At 36.4% G+C, this 20,641-nt stretch overlaps 1 protein-coding gene across 1 annotated transcript in view; it reads right to left on the bottom strand.

The window, feature by feature from the left end:
* The window catches only part of LOC127660285 (zinc finger matrin-type protein 4-like), a 142,999-nt gene that overhangs the window by 67,979 nt on the left and 54,379 nt on the right, over window positions 1-20,641 (bottom strand). Inside the window, exon 3 of the mRNA XM_052150415.1 lies at window positions 19,819-19,911. Within this exon, the coding sequence (XP_052006375.1) occupies window positions 19,819-19,911 (93 nt within the window). The remainder of the gene's footprint in view (window positions 1-19,818; window positions 19,912-20,641) is intronic.

Raw genomic sequence — 20,641 nt, 5'->3', positions numbered from 1 at the left:
TTTAGCCACTAAGCCACCACCACTCTAGTCTTCCCGCTAGAACTACGCTGCGCTTACATTTCCAGCACCTCTCAAATTCTTTTTTCACACGTTTCACAAGGGTGTCAAAGTGAGACATATTAGGTGAGATGTGTTAGGATGTTTTGGGTTGCTTCATGATTTTAGTTTTACATGCTTTTTAAAGAAACAGTCCACCCAGAAGTTCTGAGAGAGGTTTAGCAGATTGTTCACGATGCTCTTTTATTTTATACAATAAAAGTTAATGCGGAAGGTTCTTAACACATAAAAAAATGCCCCATAAAAGTAAAATAAATGTTTAAAAGTTTTATTTTTAAGAAGTGGATCAGAACCCATACAATAGCTTTGTTTGAGCAACAGACTGATATTAAGTCGTTATTCACTGAAAATCTTCCCCTGCACCATAACTCTCAAATCTCTCGTACTGTTGCATATTCAATCACATTATGATAGATTACCTTACACACAAGAACCAATGGTATTTAGCATCACTGAGTGATTTCACAAGCACAATTTTTTTCACATGGATAATGCTTATTAAACTGTCAACGTGTGAGGTCATGTAAACACGGTTTTCCTGGTAGCACTTTATTTTACAGTACAGTTCTACATGTAGGTACTATATAATTACAACAACTATAGTAATTACTATGTACTAACCCTAAACTTAAACCATATTATGTTAAATAATATTTTATTAATCGCATGTGTTAACTCGTTCATTTTGAAGCTATAGTAATAATACTTATATTGAGTTGGTTGATCTGTTTTAAGGTAATCAATCTCATGCAGAAGTCCACATTTATACTCCTAGTGATATCCCATGGGATATTTCCCATATGCTTTTCCATGAATTTTCCAGATTTGTCCAGATTTTTTAAAATTAAGGAAAATTGCATTTTATTTTATTTAGAGCTATCGCCACATTAATTGTATAGCTCTATTCTTTTACTGTGTGACAACAATGGTCTCATAGTTTCTATTATTATTTAAAGGACATTTGGAGAAACATCGGAAACATCTAAACTTGGGATGAAACGGTCACCGGTTTCAAGTTAAACCACAATAAAATTAGACGACGGTTAGTATCGTAGTACCGTGTCACATTTAATTATCAATTAAAACCATGCGCGATGTGCGATTAGCGTGATTTGTAAAACTCACGGTAAATGCTGTTCACACACACGCACAGCATAATTCTGACGCATGGGTGCAGCACGCAACATTGTTATTGTGTTTTTTTTAGCCTGAAAACATGGCGGAAGGCAATGACAGGGCTTGGGAGAATTTCCAACCTTCCAAGAAGGCCAAATCAAAGTGTGGTCATATTTTGAATGTTATAAGAATGCTGAGGGAAAATTAGTAGAAGATGGTAACCCTGTCTGCAGAGCTTGCCAGAGGAAAGTCGCTATGAAACGGGGCAACGCGTCCAACCTGGCGAGTCATCTTCGTGACAACCATCCATCACTTTATAGTGCATGCAAGGTAAGTTGACTTTTAGCTCAGTGCATGAGTTGGGGAAAAGTATGAGGAAATGTAAATAGTTGGACTCAATATTTAATTGGATTGAAATTATTTCTTATCCCACTTGTAAAAAATGCAAGCTTCCGCAAAGAAAAAGTTCCTAGCAAGCAGTGGCGGCTGCTGGTCTTTCAAAGAGGGGAAGCTCATTTTCGGCCTACATTATAAACTTATTTACCCTATTTTTTGCACTAAATCAATCTTAGGTGTTGATCTGCCCTGCTGTTTAATTCTAATTTTTTCCTCGTAAGGAAGACTTTCAAATGGCTTCGCCAAAATCAGGTCGACAATATTAGCACCGTCTGCCATCGTGCGCAGTTTCACCCGTACGACGCTAGCCTAGCCTAATGTATGAATGAATGAATGAACGAACGAACGAACGAACGAACGCTCTAAAACAAAATATATTAAACTTGGTAAAACTGAATCAAGGAATGTGGTGTATAATTGTGTGAAATGTATTATGCAAATTGACTAGCAATTTCGCCAAACAAATATAAAGAAATAGGTGGCAGCAGTTTGTCTTTCGACTACACTTGAGAAATCCGTGATGGGACTGAGCGCGAAATAGCTTCAGTGACTTCTTATAGTACAGATTCACTGTCAATCAAAAGGAGATGCAGTCTTTCGACAGATCCTCCAATCATCACGCGAAAGCCCGGAGTCCGGGCCAGCCCACTCCTCATTCTTCCTCAGAGACGCTGAGCGTCCGTGGGCGGGACATAATCGCAGCATTTATCCAATGACCGTCTATTTTCGGAGCACTGAAAAAAACTGTTCAGAGCAGCCCCATTGAAGTCAATGGACGCTCGGCTTCAACAGGGAAATGCACTGACGCTACGGGAATGTATGAGAAGAAACTCGAGTCAGCCGACCTGCTATATGTAATGTAGCTGATTCTGAACGAACTCGTCTTCGAGATGAACGTGTTCTAACGCATTTTTAGTCAATAAATTGTTTACACAATAGTACATATTTGACCATTTTTTTTTGACATTATAGGGGAAGCTGAGCTTCCCTTGCAGTCTTAAAGAAATCTCCACTGCTAGCAAGTGCTTCTCTTTGAGCCAAGACAAACGAACAAGAAAACAAGACAGTAACAAATAACAAATACATGCGGCATTTAAGTGATGTACATTCATACCACTAATACATGGCTTTTCAAATAATTACGGGGTCATGAAGGAGTGATTTGAGATGAATGTTTTAACATTTTACCTGTTCTTTCATTATTTTATAACCCAACCAACATATTTTGATCATTTAAAATGTGCGTCTAAGTTATTAATAATAATAATAATAATAATAATAATGTAACAACACCAATAATAATATTAATTATTATTATTATACTGAATTTGTAATTCCCTTGTTTACTAATTGTATTTGTTGTTTGTTGAGTTTCAAATATAAACCTGTTTAAATGATTTCAGTGTGTGTATCAGTACTTTTGTACATTTTCAGCACATTTTAACAACAACGTGATAATACTGATAAACGTCATTGTTTCGGTCACGATAATCGTGATATGAAATTTTCATACAGTTACACCTCTAATCTAAACTCCAGTCCTCTATGCTATGAAAGAACTTCTATTGAGCAGTACAGTTTTCCTCTGGGTCCTGCCCTAATAACAATATATAAAAGAAAGCACCCTCAGTCATCATAAAACTATACTTCTCAAGTTTATGTGTGAATTTTGTTGATGTTTTTGTTGTATTAGACCTTGGAATGATGTATACAGGCTCAGGTGTGCTCTGCTTTCACATTTATTACAGTAAAATCTGTATGTCAAGGTGAAGCCAGGCATATACAGTGCATTCAGAAAGTATTTAGACCTCTTCATTTTTTCACATGTTCTTATGTTGCAGCCTAATGCTAAAATGCTTTAATATTTTTTTTCACATCATCTACATCTACACCCCATACCCCATAATGACAAAGCAAACAACTAATTTTTTCTAAATTTGCAAATTTACTAAAAAGAAAAACTGAAATATCAAATTAACAAAAGTATTCAGACCCTTTGCTATGACACTTGAAATTTAGCTCTGGTGCATCCCATTTCTCTGTATCATCTTTGAGATGTTTCTATACTTTGACTGGAGTCCACCTGTTGCAAATTCAATTGATTGGAGATGATTTGGGAAAGCACACACCTGTCTATATAAGGTCTCACAGCTGAAAATGCATATCAGAGCAAAAACCAAGCCATGAGGTCAAAGGAACTGCCTTCAGAGCTCATAGACTGGATTGTGTAGAGGCACATATCTGGGGATGGCTACAAAAACATTTTGACTGCATTGAAGGTTCCCGAGAGCACAGTGGCCTCCATAATTCTTAAATGGAAGAGGTTTGGAATAACCAAGACACTTCCTACAGCTGGCTGACCAGCCAAACTGAACAACTGGGGGAGAAGGGCCTTGATAAGAGAGGTGGCCAAGAACCTGATGGTCACTCTGGTTGAGCTCCAGAGATCACATGTGGAGATGGGAGTAACTTGCAGAAGGACAACCATCACTGCAACACTCCACTGATCAGGAGTTTATGGCAGAGTGGCCAGATGGAAGCCTTTCCTCAGTGCAAGACACATGATGAAAGAAATATTGAACTGTTTGGCCTCAATTTTCGGCCCCCAAGTGTCATATTTGGAGAAAACCAGGCACTGCTCATCACCTGTGCAATACCATCCCAAAGGCAAAGCATGGTGGTGGTAGCATCATGCTGTGGTGGTGTTCTTCAGTGGCAGAGACTGGGAGACTGGTCAGCGATATCCTTAATGAAGACCAGGTCCAGAGCGCTCAGGACCTCAGGGCCGAAGGTTCACCTTCCAACAGGACAATGACCCTAAGCACATAGCCAAGACAATGCAAGAGTGGCTTAGGGAAAACTCTATGAATGTCCATGAGTGGCCCAGCCAGAGCCCGGACTCGAACCTAATCTAACATCTCTGAAGAGACCTGAAAATGACAGTATAGCAGAATCTCTACAAGTTGACATTTCGAACTAGACACTTATGTCTATCCAATTGTCAATTTACATAAGAATTATTATGTCACTTCTCCTGAATTCTGCCATGCCTCAATGTGAGGTCATGTTATGCCAGAAGTGCTGCATACTGGCACAGTGGAGTGTAATGTGAGCCTGATCTCAAAGAGAACATACTCTCTTTTACACACCAGTCGCCTCAGAGCTGTGGCATTCCTTGCATGTGCATTAGGGGACCAGATTGTTAGCTCTCACCTGCCTTCTGAAAGGACAGGGACTAAGTTGAAACTTCATGGCCTAGTTCTGTTTCTCTGAGCCTGTGACCTGATTCAAGCGAGCTGGCCAGCAGAATGTGTGTTTGTAGAGGTTAGTGTATTTGCTGCCCAGTAGTGTTAACATGCTGCTACACAAATGCAAAACAGGCCATTTTCAGTTCATTGTCATAGCTCAGGCTACGCTCATCAATAAATGTGTGTGCGCACTGCAGTCATTATGAATGTGTTTTAGTGTTTCATGAGATCTCTGTTCAGTAAATGCAAATATATCCAGTTTAGAATGCCCATGCATTCCACACACACTTATCAAATGAATATTATTATACACAGTATATTCATGAAAAGTATTAATGGTAATCAACATTACAATGATTTTAAGCACTTTGTATTTTGCCTTTAAGTTTACTAAGAATGTGTTAGTAGACTACTTTCGTGATTCCTCATCTCGAATATGAGCGTTAAGACGGAGAGGTTTTAATTGTGTCTCTGATAGGGGTGGGTGATATGACCAAAATCTTATATCACAATATGAGTTATTTTTATATTATACATTTGTTTCTGAAAAATCTATAAAATTGGTTTATGTATTAAATAACCATATTATAATGCCTAATTTTGAATAATCCAGCCAAAGAATTAAATACTTTATAAAGGAAAACTACTTCATCTTATATAATTTTATCTTTATTTGGAACTTGACAAACACAGTCAAAGTAAAAATAAAATAAGTTGGTTTTAAATCAGCCTTACCATAATGCTAAATTTCACATTATGCCACATTTCAGTCTGATGTTTTTGACATTTCCTCAAACTCAACATCTTCTTAAAGCAATGCAACAAAAGAAATAATATACAAGTAAAAAAAAATCCAACAAACATAAACAATTCATTAGGCTCTGAATGATTTATATTGTTGAATTAATATATTATATTATATACAGTCTCTGTTGAGAGTATATGAATATCTGAAGGCATGTTAACCGGTCAGTTTGTTTCCTAATATCTAACATTAGAACACCTTTATATATTGCGCATGACTGAGTGTTGCAGCTTGTTTCCTCATCAGTGTTGGTCAGAATGTTGGGCTGTCTAGCCATTTTAGATGTTTGACTTCCTCCATAGTGCTTTAGGTAAAAAACTCATTACAGTACAAATGGGTCACGTAAGTTTTGTGGTTTGCATCATGATATAGAGTCAAACAGAATTGAGTAGTGTGAGTGATCCTGCTCTGCACTCTACTGTTTCTAGAGCACTGCTGGACTCTGCTCCAGAGATGGCACATGCGACACTAATGTGAAACACAGATGAGAAGCATATTTACAACACAAGATGTTTGTGTTGTGTTTGTGGCCTGCTATCTTTTTTAGCATCGCTTATGTATCTGTTTTCAGCCTTTAATCCTTAGCCATTTTTCAGCGCGCATTGTGTTTTCCCCTGCATTATTCTCTTATCACGATTCAACTGCGTGCATTTTCTACGTTCATCCTCTTTAAATTTTTATCATGATTAAACTCTTTTTACAGTGTGCACCGTTTTTCTCCTCTGTGTTGGATGGATTATTGCATCAATCTCAAATCACAGCTTATCAAGAACAATCAACAACAACGAACAATAGCGTGAGGAATTCACATCGATCACAAACCCTAATTTGAATGCTAGTGGAGGTCAGTGAGAAAGAGAAGCCAGTAGATCTTGTTTCGGATGTGGGCAGTACAGAGAGCAAAACACACATTGGTTCCGGCTGTAGAGCCCCTGCAACAGGGCGTTTGGGTGACGTCTCAACGGAATACTCGCTCAGCAAAGCGACAAAACTCTCCCATTCCTGCTCGGGTTTACAATCGATTCTCCACACTCAATGATGCACCCACTGAGAATCATGTTGAAAGAGCCCTTGTTATTGGTGATTCTATTGTAAGGAACATGGAAATAGAGACTCCAGCCACTATTGTTAAATGCATTTTGAGTACCAGAGCATCTGACATCAAATCAAATTTACAAGTGCTGACTAATGCTAAACTTAGATTTTCCCAAATTGTTTTTCATGTCGGCACTAATGACATCCGGCTTCGCCAGTCGGAAATCACTAGAGATAATGTTAAAGAGGTGTGTGAATTTGGATTTATAGACAATTGGAAGAGTTTTTGGGGTAGACCTGACCTGCTAAAGAGAGACAGACTCCATACCTTCAGGGAAGGTGCCACTCTCCTCTCTAGTAATTTGGCTCATATTCTTAATAATGATAGTATTTGACTCACTGGGGCCCAGGCCAGGAAGAAGACAAACGGGTTAATCCGAACAGCTGCTGGCTGCCTTAGGACGTCACACAGGTCACATAAACTACAACACATAGAGACTGTATCACCTAGATATCATATAGAGACTGTGTCTGTTCCCTGAACTACCAAACACAAAACCCTCACTAAATCATTTAGGAAAAAAATTATTAAGGTCAAACTTGAACAAAAACAAATTAAAGATAAACATCATATAAAGATGTCATAACCATATAAACAGCTACTAAACATTAGATCTCTTTCTACCAAAGCACTAATTGTAAATTAAATTATTACAGATCATAATTTGGATGTGCTCTGTTTGACTGAAACCTGGCTTAAACCGGATGAATATAGTAGTTTAAATGAATCTACTCCCCCAGGTTATTGTTATAAACATGAGCCCTGAAGAGTTGAGGAGGAGGTGTTGTTAAGATTTTGGTGTTACTCAGAGAATAGGATATACATTTCAAAAGTCTTTTGAACTAATAATGCTTAATGTGACACCATCAGATATAAATAAAAAAAAAAACTTGTCCTCTTTTACCCTTACTACAGTATATAGATCACCCGGGACTTATTCTGATTTCATTGGTGAATTTGCAAATTTTTTATCAGATCTTGTAGTTACTGTAGATAGAGCTTTAATTTTTGGTGACTTCAACATAGATAATGAAAATGAAAAACCAAACAAAAGTAAAGTATGGGCCTCTGCTTTTCTCCTTGAAAAAGCTTCCCCTGGGAGATATTATCAGAAATCATGGAATACGTTTCCACTGTTATGCAGACGATACCCTATTTTATATTTCTTCAAAACCTGATGAGATTTCACAATTCTCCAAATTAGCAGACTGTATCAATGAAATAAAAGATTGGATGGCCAGAAATGTCCTTCTACTCAATTTCTTCAAAACAGAGGTACTAATTATTGGACCATAATCCTCTAAAAATAAGCCGCTAAAATATAATTTTACTCTTGATGGATGTACTGTTACATCATCTTCAACAGCGAATAACTTAGGTGTTATATTTGATACCAATCTGTCCTTTAAAAATCAAATTACCAATGTTTGTAGAACAGCATTCTTCCACCTAAGAAATATTGCTAAATTTTGACACATGCTCTCTGTTGCTGATGCTGAAAAACTAATCAATGCATTCATGACCTCAAGACTAGATTATTGTAATGCATTAATGGGAGGATGTCCAGCAAGATCAATAAATAAACTACAATTGGTTCAAAATGCAGCATCCAGAGTGCTAAGTGTTACATTGGCTACCTTTTACATTTTTTATTAATTTTAAAATTCTGTTAACTACATACAAAGCTTTGAATGGTCTACTTATGTGACCTTCTACCATGCTATATTCCATCAAGTTCATTGCGATCGCAAAATTATGGCCTGTTAAAAGTTTCTAGAATTGCAAAATCCACAAAAGGATGTAGATCCTTTTCATATTTGGCTCCTAAACTATGGAATATTCTCCCTAACACTGTTTGAGATGCAGACACACTCATTCAGTTTAAGTCTAGACTAAAGACTCATCTATTTAGCCAGGCAGACACCTAATTTATCCTTCAACTCACAATTAGGCAGCTTTAGTTAGGTCTGCAGGAACCAGAAACAGTGACCATGATCTATAACATTTGTGACCGACAGTGACCATGAACATTTGTCACAATGCCAACATTGTTCTGACATTTTGTGTATCATTTCTGTATTACATTAACTCATAAAACATATGAATTATGCCTATACACTTTCAAACCATACAAAAACAGAAGGAAAAATAAATAAATAAAAAGTGATACTGCTGCAGGAGCAACCCCGGCGCATGAACACATTGCTAACCGAATCCTCCATTCATCTGCATTTAAATAGATAGTTTGTTATATAAGAATAATAATTGCAAGGATTCATACATGTGAATGTTAATCTGCCTCAGTAGAATCAATAAAAGCATTTTTAAACTCCAGTAAACTTCCAGTAAGAATAAACGACTGTGATTGGCCCATCCTGGTCAGTGCTGAGAAAAGATACTGCGTGTCAGTGACTATGTGTCAGACTGAGGGATGAGAGGATGGTGATAGGCTGTACATATTCCAAAAGCACCATACAAGTCATCCTTAACTTGTGCCTTATATATATAATTCTTATGAAGCAATTCGATAGTGTTGTGTGAGAGACCGAAAATATCAGTGTTAATTCATCGTTTCCCCACTTGAAACTGGCGAACGAGACATCTTTGTTTACATAAGCGCAGCTGAGAGCACACCTGACACTCTTGCATGCTTTGTGCAGTTCACACTGCGGTGCCTGCCAAAAGTTTAAACAAAGCAGGAGAAAAAGCTGTGTAGAAATTGCACACACTGGTTCTTGCATGTACTGTCACAATTATTGCTGAATGTGTGAATGTGATTTGAGAACAGGTCAGTCTTCTGTGCACTCCTCACACCTGGGTTTGAGGAATATGATGAAGAGTTCAAGGTGTTACCCTTGAACTCCTCATCATGTTCAAGGTTGTTATATTGACAATATTTAAGCAATCAACCACCCCTATATGTCTGTGTCCTTCAAAACTATAAGACTACAAGAAGAGTAAAAATCTGTCTAAACCCATTAGGGGTGCAGATATCACCAGCGAGCATTAAGACTATATGAATTTGAGATTTTAGTCACTATCGGCTCACTTTACTCCTGCTTTTCAGGCGTGCATGTTTGAATCCTGGCTTCCTGTAAATTGTTTTCTGGTCCACAGGGCCTGTACATATGGATTACTGTAATGATAATGATCACAAAACCAGGACAAACATTCTTTTGAATACCTCCAGAGATGATATGTGGACTCTAATCCAATAAATAAAACTGTGAAAACCACAGTCAGGAACACCTAGAATAAATCAGCAAACAAAGGTTTGCGAGAATGTCCAACATACAACAGAAATAACCACGTAAAACCCTGAAATTTAATTTCTGTTCAGTTGAACGTGAAATGTTTTCATTTTAATTGTGACAAGTCATTACCAGTAGCATTCACTGAAGAAGATAAATGCAAGTCTATTTCATATTTTCTGTTAGTTTTCATTCAAATATGCATTTTTTCTTTGCCAATGACTAGTCTCATACATATCTGTATGCATTCATTTACATATGACCTACAACCCCAATTCTGAAACGATGGGACAGTATGAAAAATGCCAATAAAAACAAAAAGGAGTGATTTGTAAATTATATTCATCATTTGCTATATTGAAAGCACTACAACTAAACTTTATATGATGTTTTACTTTGTGGAAGTTTTTTTGAAAATGTACATACATTTCAAAACAGATGATTGCAACACACCAAGAAAGTTGGGACAGTCGAGTGTTTACCACTGTGAAACATCGCCATTTCTTCTAATAACACTTATTAAACATTTATGCACTGAAGACACAAGTTTATGTTTAAGTTTACACAATTTTATGTTTAAAAAAGTGTAATTTCCCCCCATTCATCCATTATGCATGTCTTCAGCTGCATAATTGTACGGAGTCTTCTTTGCTGTATTGTGCACTTCATAATGCACTCAATCTAGCACACACACTCTCTGCTTATTCAGCCAGTATGTGGTTTGAAGTTGTCCATATCTGTCCATATCTGTCTACATTAATGGTGTCCTCACAGATGTGCAAGTTACCCATGCCATGGGCACTGACACAACGCTGGCCCATACAGACACTGGCTTTTGGACCTGACACATTTGGACCTGGCACATTTACATTTATGCATTTAGCAGATGCTTTTATCCAAAGCGACTTAAAGTGCATTTATTACAGGGACAATTCCCCAGAGCAAACTGGAGTTAAGTGCCTTGCTCAAGGACACAATGGTGGTGGCTGTGCGGATCGAACCAGCAACCTTCTGATTAACAGTTATGTGCTTTAGCCCACTACGCCACCACCACCACTCCAGTAATAACAAGTTTGATAACAGCTTGGATGGCCCTTTTCCTCTTTGGCCTGGAAAACATAACGGCTGTGTTTTTCAAAAACTATTTGAAATGTGAACTCATCAGACCAAAAAACACATTTCCATTGTTCTACTTTCCATCTCAGATGAGATTGAGTCCAGAAAAGTCGGCAGCGCTTTTGGACAGTGTTGATGTAGGGCTTCTGCTTTGCATTGTGAAGACTTGACTTGCATCTGTGGATGCAGCGGCAAATGGTGTTGAATGGAAGTTATCCCAAGCTCATGTTCATGATATCATTACAGATGAATGATGTTTTTTAAGACAGTGATGTCTGAGAGATCAGAGATCATACGCATTCAGAAGTGGATTTCGTCTTAACAAGATTTGACCATTTTCCTTGAATCTTTTAAATCTATTGTGCACTGTAGAGGATGAAATGCCCAAATTCCTTCCAATTTGTCTTTGGGATTATTGTTCTTAGAATGCTGGAATATCTGCTGAAGCATCTGTTGGTAAATTGACAAGTCTCGAATGATCCATGCTCTTGAAGGACTAGGCTGTTTTTGGAGACTCCTTATATACCATGACACGATTGCCTCACCTGTTTAACATCTCCTGTTTCACATTGCCTTATTTTAACTTGTCAAATTGTTATTAGTCTTAAATTGCCCCCATCGCAACCTTTTTGGGGCATGTTGCAATCAACTGTTTTGAAATTACTGTACATTAAAAAAAAAAAAATTCACAATGTAAAATGTCATATAATTGTAGAGTTGCATTAGTGTTTTCAATTTAGCAAAGGGTGAATATAATTTACGAATCAATACTTTTTTTACATTTTTATTAGCATTTTTCATACTGTCCCAACTTTTTGGAAATTGGGGTTGTATTTTCGGGTTGATAATAAAAGAAAAGTGATTTTGTGAGCGTGCACATGTGAGCATGCTGGCGTGTAAAGGTGTGAATGTATGTGTGCGATAACTCTAGCAGTGTCTGGTCCTGCTTCTGTTCTTAACAAAGAGCATTTAATTAGGAGTCTGTTTATCGCTCTCCTCCACTCTCACATTCCACTGTTGTAACATTGGGAAGGATGTGAAAACAAACTAAAAATAAAAGCCTGAAGTGCACAATAATTCTGCCTCTTTAATGTGCCATAAGAAATACAGATTTAGAAAAATGGAGAGAATAGAGAAAGAGAAATAACACTCCGTCTTGTTTGTGAAGTGTGCAGGGCAACAATATCACACTTTGAGTCATTCTGCCTGACAAAGCCACTACTAATGCAAATAAACACACACACACACACACACACACAAACAGACACAAACACAGATCAAGACTCAAAAAATATCCCCAAGCACCTTTCCAACCTACTTTGCTCCTTTGTTGCTCTCTTCTGAGCCTGTATACTTCTGCTTGACACTTTTTAAAAGGAAACTCAAACAGATTTTCCAGTTTAGCTCACTTCACTTTGAGCAAGTTGAGGAGTCAGGTGAGTTTTAAGAGGTAACTGAGAACAAGACTGTGTTTTATTCTCAGCAGAGGCTCAGCTTTGACTAAGGATGGGACAATATATAGAATGTTAAAATATTGGCATCCAAAATAAATGATGAACCATATTTTTTGTCTGTGTGATCATTAATGTAATGACCATTTCAAACATCAAAATCTCTTTATTGCTTTTTTCTACACTATTTACAGGGTTTACACAAGGTCCATGAAGTGCTTAAAGTGCTTATAAAAATTTAAGCACTGGAATACCTGGAAAATTGCCTTGTCTTTTTGAAAAGGGCTTGGAGTTAAAAATGGAACAATTCTTCCGTGTCATGTGTGTCCATCAAAGACGAGTTCCACGCACTCCACTTTCATGGAATAATGCATCTTTTAATATCTTTTCTGTTCTTTACAGTCAGTTGTGGATCAAAATGTAAAAAGAAACATACATTTTAATCAAACATAGCAAGGATATGTTAAAGAACGTGGAACTCCACATTAATCTGCGACTCCTCTCGTTAATGTGCTCGGAACCGAAACACTTCTTTAACGCTCATTAAAATTAGAGCATTTTAGCACTTGTTATACAAATTAATGTAAATTAAATGTAAATACTGTGTTTACATGGACACTATTTATTTGAATAAGAATTAGGTTAATCCGTTCTATGATTCTGAATGTATTGTATACATGAACGCTAAATAAAGTGATCAGGTTGATGTGTGAGTTTATATGTCTAAAGCATCAAATCTGAATTGATCTTGTGACGTGCTTACACAGAACAATTATTCGGCATTCCATCGCCATTTAACGCTGCTTCACAATGTGTGAATATACTCGCAATGACCACGGACATTTGCCATTACACAGTCATTAAATTAATGTGAAACTGGAGCATATGTTTTCACTATTAAAGTTTATATTTGATAAGTTTATGCCTTATTTATATTTTTGCAGGAGTTTGGCGTGAGCTTCTGTAGACGGCGTGCACATCAGAGTACTTGAGACACAGTTCATCTTCACACACTCTCAAGAGAGCTGAAAGGTCGGTCACAATAAGCTTTGTGCAAGTGAGATTATTTCGGAGAGTGCAACAAACAAGGATATGATGTCGCATGAGGGCTTCTGGTTTTAATAAACAATACCCAAAATTAAAAATATACCATCTACTTACCATCCACCAACAATACAAAATATCTAGATGTGAAATATTAGATGTCAGTGTGTGACGTTTCAATCTTCTATTGGTTACACGTCTTCTCAGAGTTCAGTGTTCCCTCGTCGTCATGACAACTGCATCAGTTATGGACATGCACACAAAGTCCCAGTTACAGAAAGTAATCCGATCAAGCATGTACATGGCAAATATTTTATCATGATTATAAAAGGTTTACACCACCCCTTACAATCTGAATAAAGTTTACATCAGATTTAGCCAATTCATTCCGATTGACATGGTTACATGAAACTTTTTTATTCGGACTGTTATGGGCTGAAATATGTGCCACCAGAAACTGAATTTGAACCATTTATATTTGAATTTGAATGGCTAAACTTGAATAATTGCATTGAAAAACTGAATTTGAATCACATCATTTGAAATTGTATTGTTTAATTAAAATTGAATTTATTCAAAAACTGAATCTGAATTGTATCATTTGAAATTGAATTTATTCGTTTGGAACTGAAGTCCAATAAAATTTGATCCTCACTGAAAATTAAACTCTCTATATATCTTCACATTCACTCCTCACAATTCAGATTCAGTTCTCAAATTCAATTTCAAGTTACTGAGACAGACATCCGGGTAGTTGGAGGATGAAGGAAGAGCAATCGAGCGCAGATCGATAGATAGCGTTCATTGGCGCACAGGACTCCTCTTGGGCCAATCAGCACCAATGTTTTGGAGCACAGTACGTTACCCGCCATGAAACTATGGAATTACGATTGTGTCAATAATAATGAATGTAACTTTATAAAACTGAACGTAACTTTTTCAGAAACTATGAAAAATATTCCATTACAAAAGAAGAAAAACACAATTAAAATGAAAAAAAAATGAACTCAGTCGCACGAATTTAACAGGCTCTTCAAATATGCTTCATTTTTTGTTAATGTTTTTCAAAGATTCGTTTTCGCAAATCGTTGATTCTGAATACATTGCCACAGATTTCGCTTACGCTTCGCAGTTTTTCGTTTGCTGTTTTGAGACAAACCTCTCGTGGGGGTGGGCTTAACAGTGATCTACTCTGATTGGATAGTGAGCTTTTGACGGACAGGTGCTCTCTGACCCGGATGTACAGACGTCACTCAGTGGCGCGCATATTAGAAAGCTCTCGCGGTGATTTGTAGTTATGCAATACGTCGTGCTTTGTTGTATTACTTACTAACAATATGTAAATAATATTTGACCTATAATTATATCATTTAATATTATATGAGACCTTCGATCGTCTAATAATCGTCTTCGATCAGTCTGTAAAGATGAGCTCTCAGGAGAGACACGGAGCGGCATCATCCTCCTCTTGTCCTTCAAGACAGCTTGAAGTAAGTTCGTGTTACTGAAGTAACCAATAACATCGATAAAACTTTTATTCATGTAACGTTACAGTGTGCAACAGTTCTGGCTTTATTTTGCAAATTTATTGTTGTATTGTAAATGCATGCTAAATAAAATGTTGCTGTTTTGTCATTGTCATGACTGCAAAACTGAAACCTGGCCATATCTTGGTCCACTGTTTGACTCTGCCCCGACTGCTGAACGGACTGCTGCTGACCCTGCCTTGTGCTGGTATTCCCGAGCGACTGGTTAAGAATTTCAAGGTTGTTATGTACAGATGCAACATCTGCACCAAGATTTCTGCCTTGCTGTAGAATAAAGACCAGTTTGATATCTGCACTGTCTACATTGACACGTCCTTGAATATAATAACTGTGCAAAAGAGCAAACAATCAAACTACATAACATCATGACATGACATCAGTGCATTGCAAACTTGTGAATGACAATAAAAAAATTATTAAAAAATATATAAAATTATGATATTTTATATGTGTTTATCAAAACATTGTGAATAAATATAATAAAATATATGCAATATTCCACCACTGTGTTGAAATTTAGAGTGTTTTCTGTAAAATTAGAAAATTGTATCGATGTTATTGGTTACTTCAGTAACACGAACTTACTTCAAGCTGCCTTGAAGGACAAGAGGAGGAGGAGTGGAGCATTTGTTTAATAAGCAAGGTCTTTTATTCAGATATTCAGAATTTCTTTCTGAATACCAATACCAGTAACCACAAAAGAATTTGCTACAGTAATGGGTGCTATTCCCTGTGGTTTATGTATGCTTTTTAAAAACCGTAATTACTTCACACCAGTATCTACTGCATCCTTTCCTAAACCTTGTGATACTTCTGTTGGTCAAATCTGTTTTTCAGAGTCGAAAGCTAAAAACTATAAGATCTTTATTTCTTAAGGATTTGATTTCTGTTCCACCTGTTATTTCCTTTTGGAATAATTTGTTTGGTAACCTTAATTGGAAAAAATCTGGTTTTACAGCAGAAATTCATTCTCACAAATTAAGTGAAAGAAATTTCCTTTAAGTTGATACACAGGTTCTATCCTGTTAAGAAATTTATACAAAGATTTAAATCTGACATTGAGCTAACATGCTCTTTTTGTGTGAATTCTGATGAAACAGTGGTTCATTTATTTTGGTCGTGTCATTACACTCAGAAGCTCTGGAATGAAATTGATGTTTTTATCAAGTGTAAGATTTTGCCAGGCTTCTCAATACATATGAGAAACATTATATTTGGGTATTTTGATTCAGACCCCACAAACGAAAATGTCTGTTTTGTTATTAATTTAATTATTTTCTTAAGCAAATTCTATATTCACAAATGCAAATTTTTAAACTGTAAACCTGTCTTCTCTGTCTTCTTAAAATAAATAGAAAATTATCTAAATTTGATTTCAGTATCTACTAATAAGAAAGGACTGTTAGAATCTGCACTGCATTTGATCTCTTCATGTGAACATTTTTGTGTGATGTAATGCCCTACCTCTTCTTTTATTGTTATATACATTATTATTATTATCTTTTTTTTTAATTATTATTATTTTTTCTATTTATTTTGTCGTCTTTATTGTTTTGGTTGATATTATGTGATGTACGTATGCTTTCTCTTTTGTATGTTCCTGTTCTTTGCATTAAATATATATATATATATATATATATATATATATATATATATATATATATATATATATATATATATATATATTATTTTATTTTTTTAATAAATAAGAGGAGGAAGATGATGCCGCTCCATGTCTCTCCTGAAAGCTCATCTTTACAGACTGATCGAAGACGATTATTAGACGATCGAAGGTCTCATATAATATTAAATGATATAATTATAGGTCAAATATTATTTACATATTGTTAGTAAGTAATACAACAGCACGACGTATTGCATAACTACAAATCACCGCGAGAGCTTTCCAATATGCGCGCCACTGAGTGACGTCTGTACATCCGGGTCAGAGAGCACCTGTCCATCAAAAGCTCACTATCCAATCAGAGTAGATCACTGTTAAGCCCACCCCCACGAGAGGTTTGTCTCAAAACAGCAAACGAAAAACTGCGAAGCGTAAGCGAAATCTGTGGCAATGTATTCAGAATCCACGATTTGCGAAAACGAATCTTTGAAAAACATTAACAAAAAATGAAGCATATTTGAAGAGCCTGTTAAATTCGATGCGACTGAGTTCATTTTTTTCATTTTAATTGTGTTTTTCTTCTTTTGTAATGGAATATTTTTCATAGTTTCTGAAAAAGTTACGTTCAGTTTTATAAAGTTACATTCATTATTATTGACACAGTCGTAAATTCCATAGTTTCATGGCGGGTAACGTACTGTGCTCCAAAACATTGGTGCTGATTGGCCCAAGAGGAGTCCTGTGCGCCAATGAACGCTATCTATCGATCTGCGCTCGATTGCTCTTCCTTCATCCTCCAACTACCCGGATGTCTGTCTCAGTAACTTGAAATTGAATTTGAGAACTGAATCTGAATTGTGAGGAGTGAATGTGAAGATATATAGAGAGTTTAATTTTCAGTGAGGATCAAATTTTATTGGACTTCAGTTCCAAACGAATAAATTCAATTTCAAATGATACAATTCAGATTCAGTTTTTGAATAAATTCAATTTTAATTAAACAATACAATTTCAAATGATGTGATTCAAATTCAGTTTTTCAATGCAATTATTCAAGTTTAGCCATTCAAATTCAAATATAAATGGTTCAAATTCAGTTTCTGGTGGCACATATTTCAGCCCATAGGACTGTGCTACTGGTCCGATAACAAATGGATTACTAGTCCATGTCAACAACAGTTCAAATCATTATTATATATGAAATAATGAATTCCTTTCAGCATGTCCACATGACTTGACACAAAAATTTTAAATATTTGTTCAATTTCCACTTTTTTGCTTCAGATGAAAGTTTGTAATGTTGTGATTCACCTGGTTGAAGCTGGTTGGTTTGGTTCATAGCTTAGAAATCTTTTTTGCAGAACTTTATGAAATCCTGAATGGGAAAAAAATTATGGGAAATATACTTCCAGAACCAAGACGGCTGAAAAAATGGGCAGGCACTCTGGCAATCTTTTGTATAATAAATGTCAACCATGTTGTGATTGGCTGTGATTGTCATTAGAGGTGCAAATCGTCACTGGCCTAACGATTTGATTACGATTCAAAGGTTAACGATTCGATTATAAAACAATTCTCGATGCATCATTTACATTTATGCATTTGGCAGACGCTTTTATCCAAAGCGACTTACAGTGCAATTATTACAGGGACAATCCCCCCAGAGCAACCTAGAGTTAAGTGCCTTGCTCAAGGACACAATGGTGGTGGCTGTGGGGTTAGAACCTGTGACCTTCTGATTAACAGCCCTGTGCTTTAGCCACTACGCCACCACCACTCCACCACAATATATTTTAATAGTAATATTACTATCTATCTATTCCCTTCAGCTTTTATTTAACAGCTGTTTTAAAAAATCAGAACGAGTCACATTACATATACTGGCCTTTTACATTCAGTATGAGCTGTGACCAAAACATGGAACATCCACAAGATTAAATAAATGGTTCTATAGTTAAATAGAGTTTCTCAGTTTCTTTCTTTAGAACCTTATAAAAAATCTCTTAAAAGCGCAAGAAAAAAAAATCTTGGTTCTCCATGAAAACACACTGAATACTATAACTTCAACTGATTATATATATATATTTTTTATTTTTTACATGCATTGTAAATAATTTAATAGTATTTAATTATTATTTAAAATTAAACTTTGCCATGCTATTCATTTTAATTTTTAACCACAACTGGAAGTTGCTGGTCCAGGATGAGAGATATACCTCCTTCTATGAGAGTGCAGCTGTCAGCTTCTCCTCACCTGCACAGGTGATAGTAAAGCGGTATAAATAGAGCAGTTGTTGCTTCAGAAATGTATCAAGTAACTCGTCTGCATTGTTCCATCTGTTTGCTCTGCGAGTAGAACATCGCATGACCCTGTCGCAAAAGCTACGATGGATTTAAAATGTTTATCATCAGGTGTGCGCACAGTCCTGACAAGCGAGTGACCAGCAATTATGGCAATAAAGCAAAAGCCAATGAAAAGGAGAGTGCGCAAGAGTAGAGAAAGTCAATGAAAACATCACCAACATCTCCCGAACCACTGCCTCGTCATTATTTTCTTTTGTGTTTTCCCCCGTTGTGTGCAAATCAGTGCAATAATGGGTTCGAGCTCGTCTTTCATGTTGTTTGTTGGCTTGTTATCCCGAATAAACTCTCCCGTTGATATGTGCGTGGGTTTGTGAAAGAATTTCAGGATTCTAGTTTCATTCAGGCACAAATGGTCATGTGTTTGATACAGCTGGTCTGTAAACAGTCGTTTTTAACTTGCATCTTTGTTTCTACATCTGTACAACTGAACTCGTTATGAATCGCGATGCATCGCTGAAATGCCCCCCTTGTCATGTCACACAGCAGCCTCGTGATAAGTGTAGAAAAAAACACTGTGTCATTTATGTTTCATTTAAGTATCACCTTTTGTATAAGAGGCTTCTCCTAAATTCCATAGGAGCAAAAATAAACTGAAACAAATGAGAGCTATAAAATTAATGAATGAATGAATTATGTACAAACATTTCACAAACAGAAGTTTCTACGTTTTTAAATGATAAAACAATAGAGCTTTGGAAAATACCGGATTGTCTGGTCTCAGTCTTTTAGATGGTGGACCTCCATCTTCAGGGTGGAGCATGTAGAACAGCCGCACTTTGTTGGCATGTTTCTTGCTCTGTTGTGTGTGAGAAAGAAAGACAGTTGGATTAGCACATAATATAGATATCAAGTTCTGCAATACAATATGCACACGATCAACCAGCTAATCAGCATCAGAAAGGTTTTATTTAAGCAATCTATAGATTACATATTATCAGCACAGTTAAGATGGAAAATGTTGTTGTTGGTTTGCTTTTGCTTTTAGCAAAAATATAATCAATAGCTTTTTGTGTGCTTTTGGATACAGCTGAAATGTAGAGTATATATACCTACTGAGAATACATTTTTGTTCATGCAAGTCTTTTTCTAAACACAACACAATGTCCCCTCAAGCTTGTATTGATTTGTAGTGGCTGTGCAGCTCTGACAATCAACTTTAGACAGGAATGCTGGTCTTACGAGAATGTTTTCCATTACCACATTCTTTGGAAAACAATGATGTAAGGATATTGAAAATGGAGGTTTGAAACAGATTGAGGCTGGATTACACAATAAGATTTTAATGGCGACTTTAGCCCCGATTTTCATTCGGGAAAATTTGGGGCTAGTCGGCCCTAGTCTGCAGATTTGTTGAAAGTCGGGGTCTGAGAAAAGTGCGTAGTGTATGATTGGTTTTGACTACAATTTCTTCAACTATTATTCAATCTATTGGGAGGATATCAAACACGTTTTATATATTTAAAGCAGACTATCAATGACTATAGAAGAAAATCTCATAGTGTATGTAAAACACAGCACAAACAAAC

Source organism: Xyrauchen texanus, chromosome 20 (genome assembly GCF_025860055.1).
Source record: "Xyrauchen texanus isolate HMW12.3.18 chromosome 20, RBS_HiC_50CHRs, whole genome shotgun sequence".
NCBI lineage: Eukaryota > Metazoa > Chordata > Actinopteri > Cypriniformes > Catostomidae > Xyrauchen > Xyrauchen texanus.
Note: the sequence above shows the minus strand (reverse complement) of the source record. Positions and strands in the feature narration are given on the sequence as shown.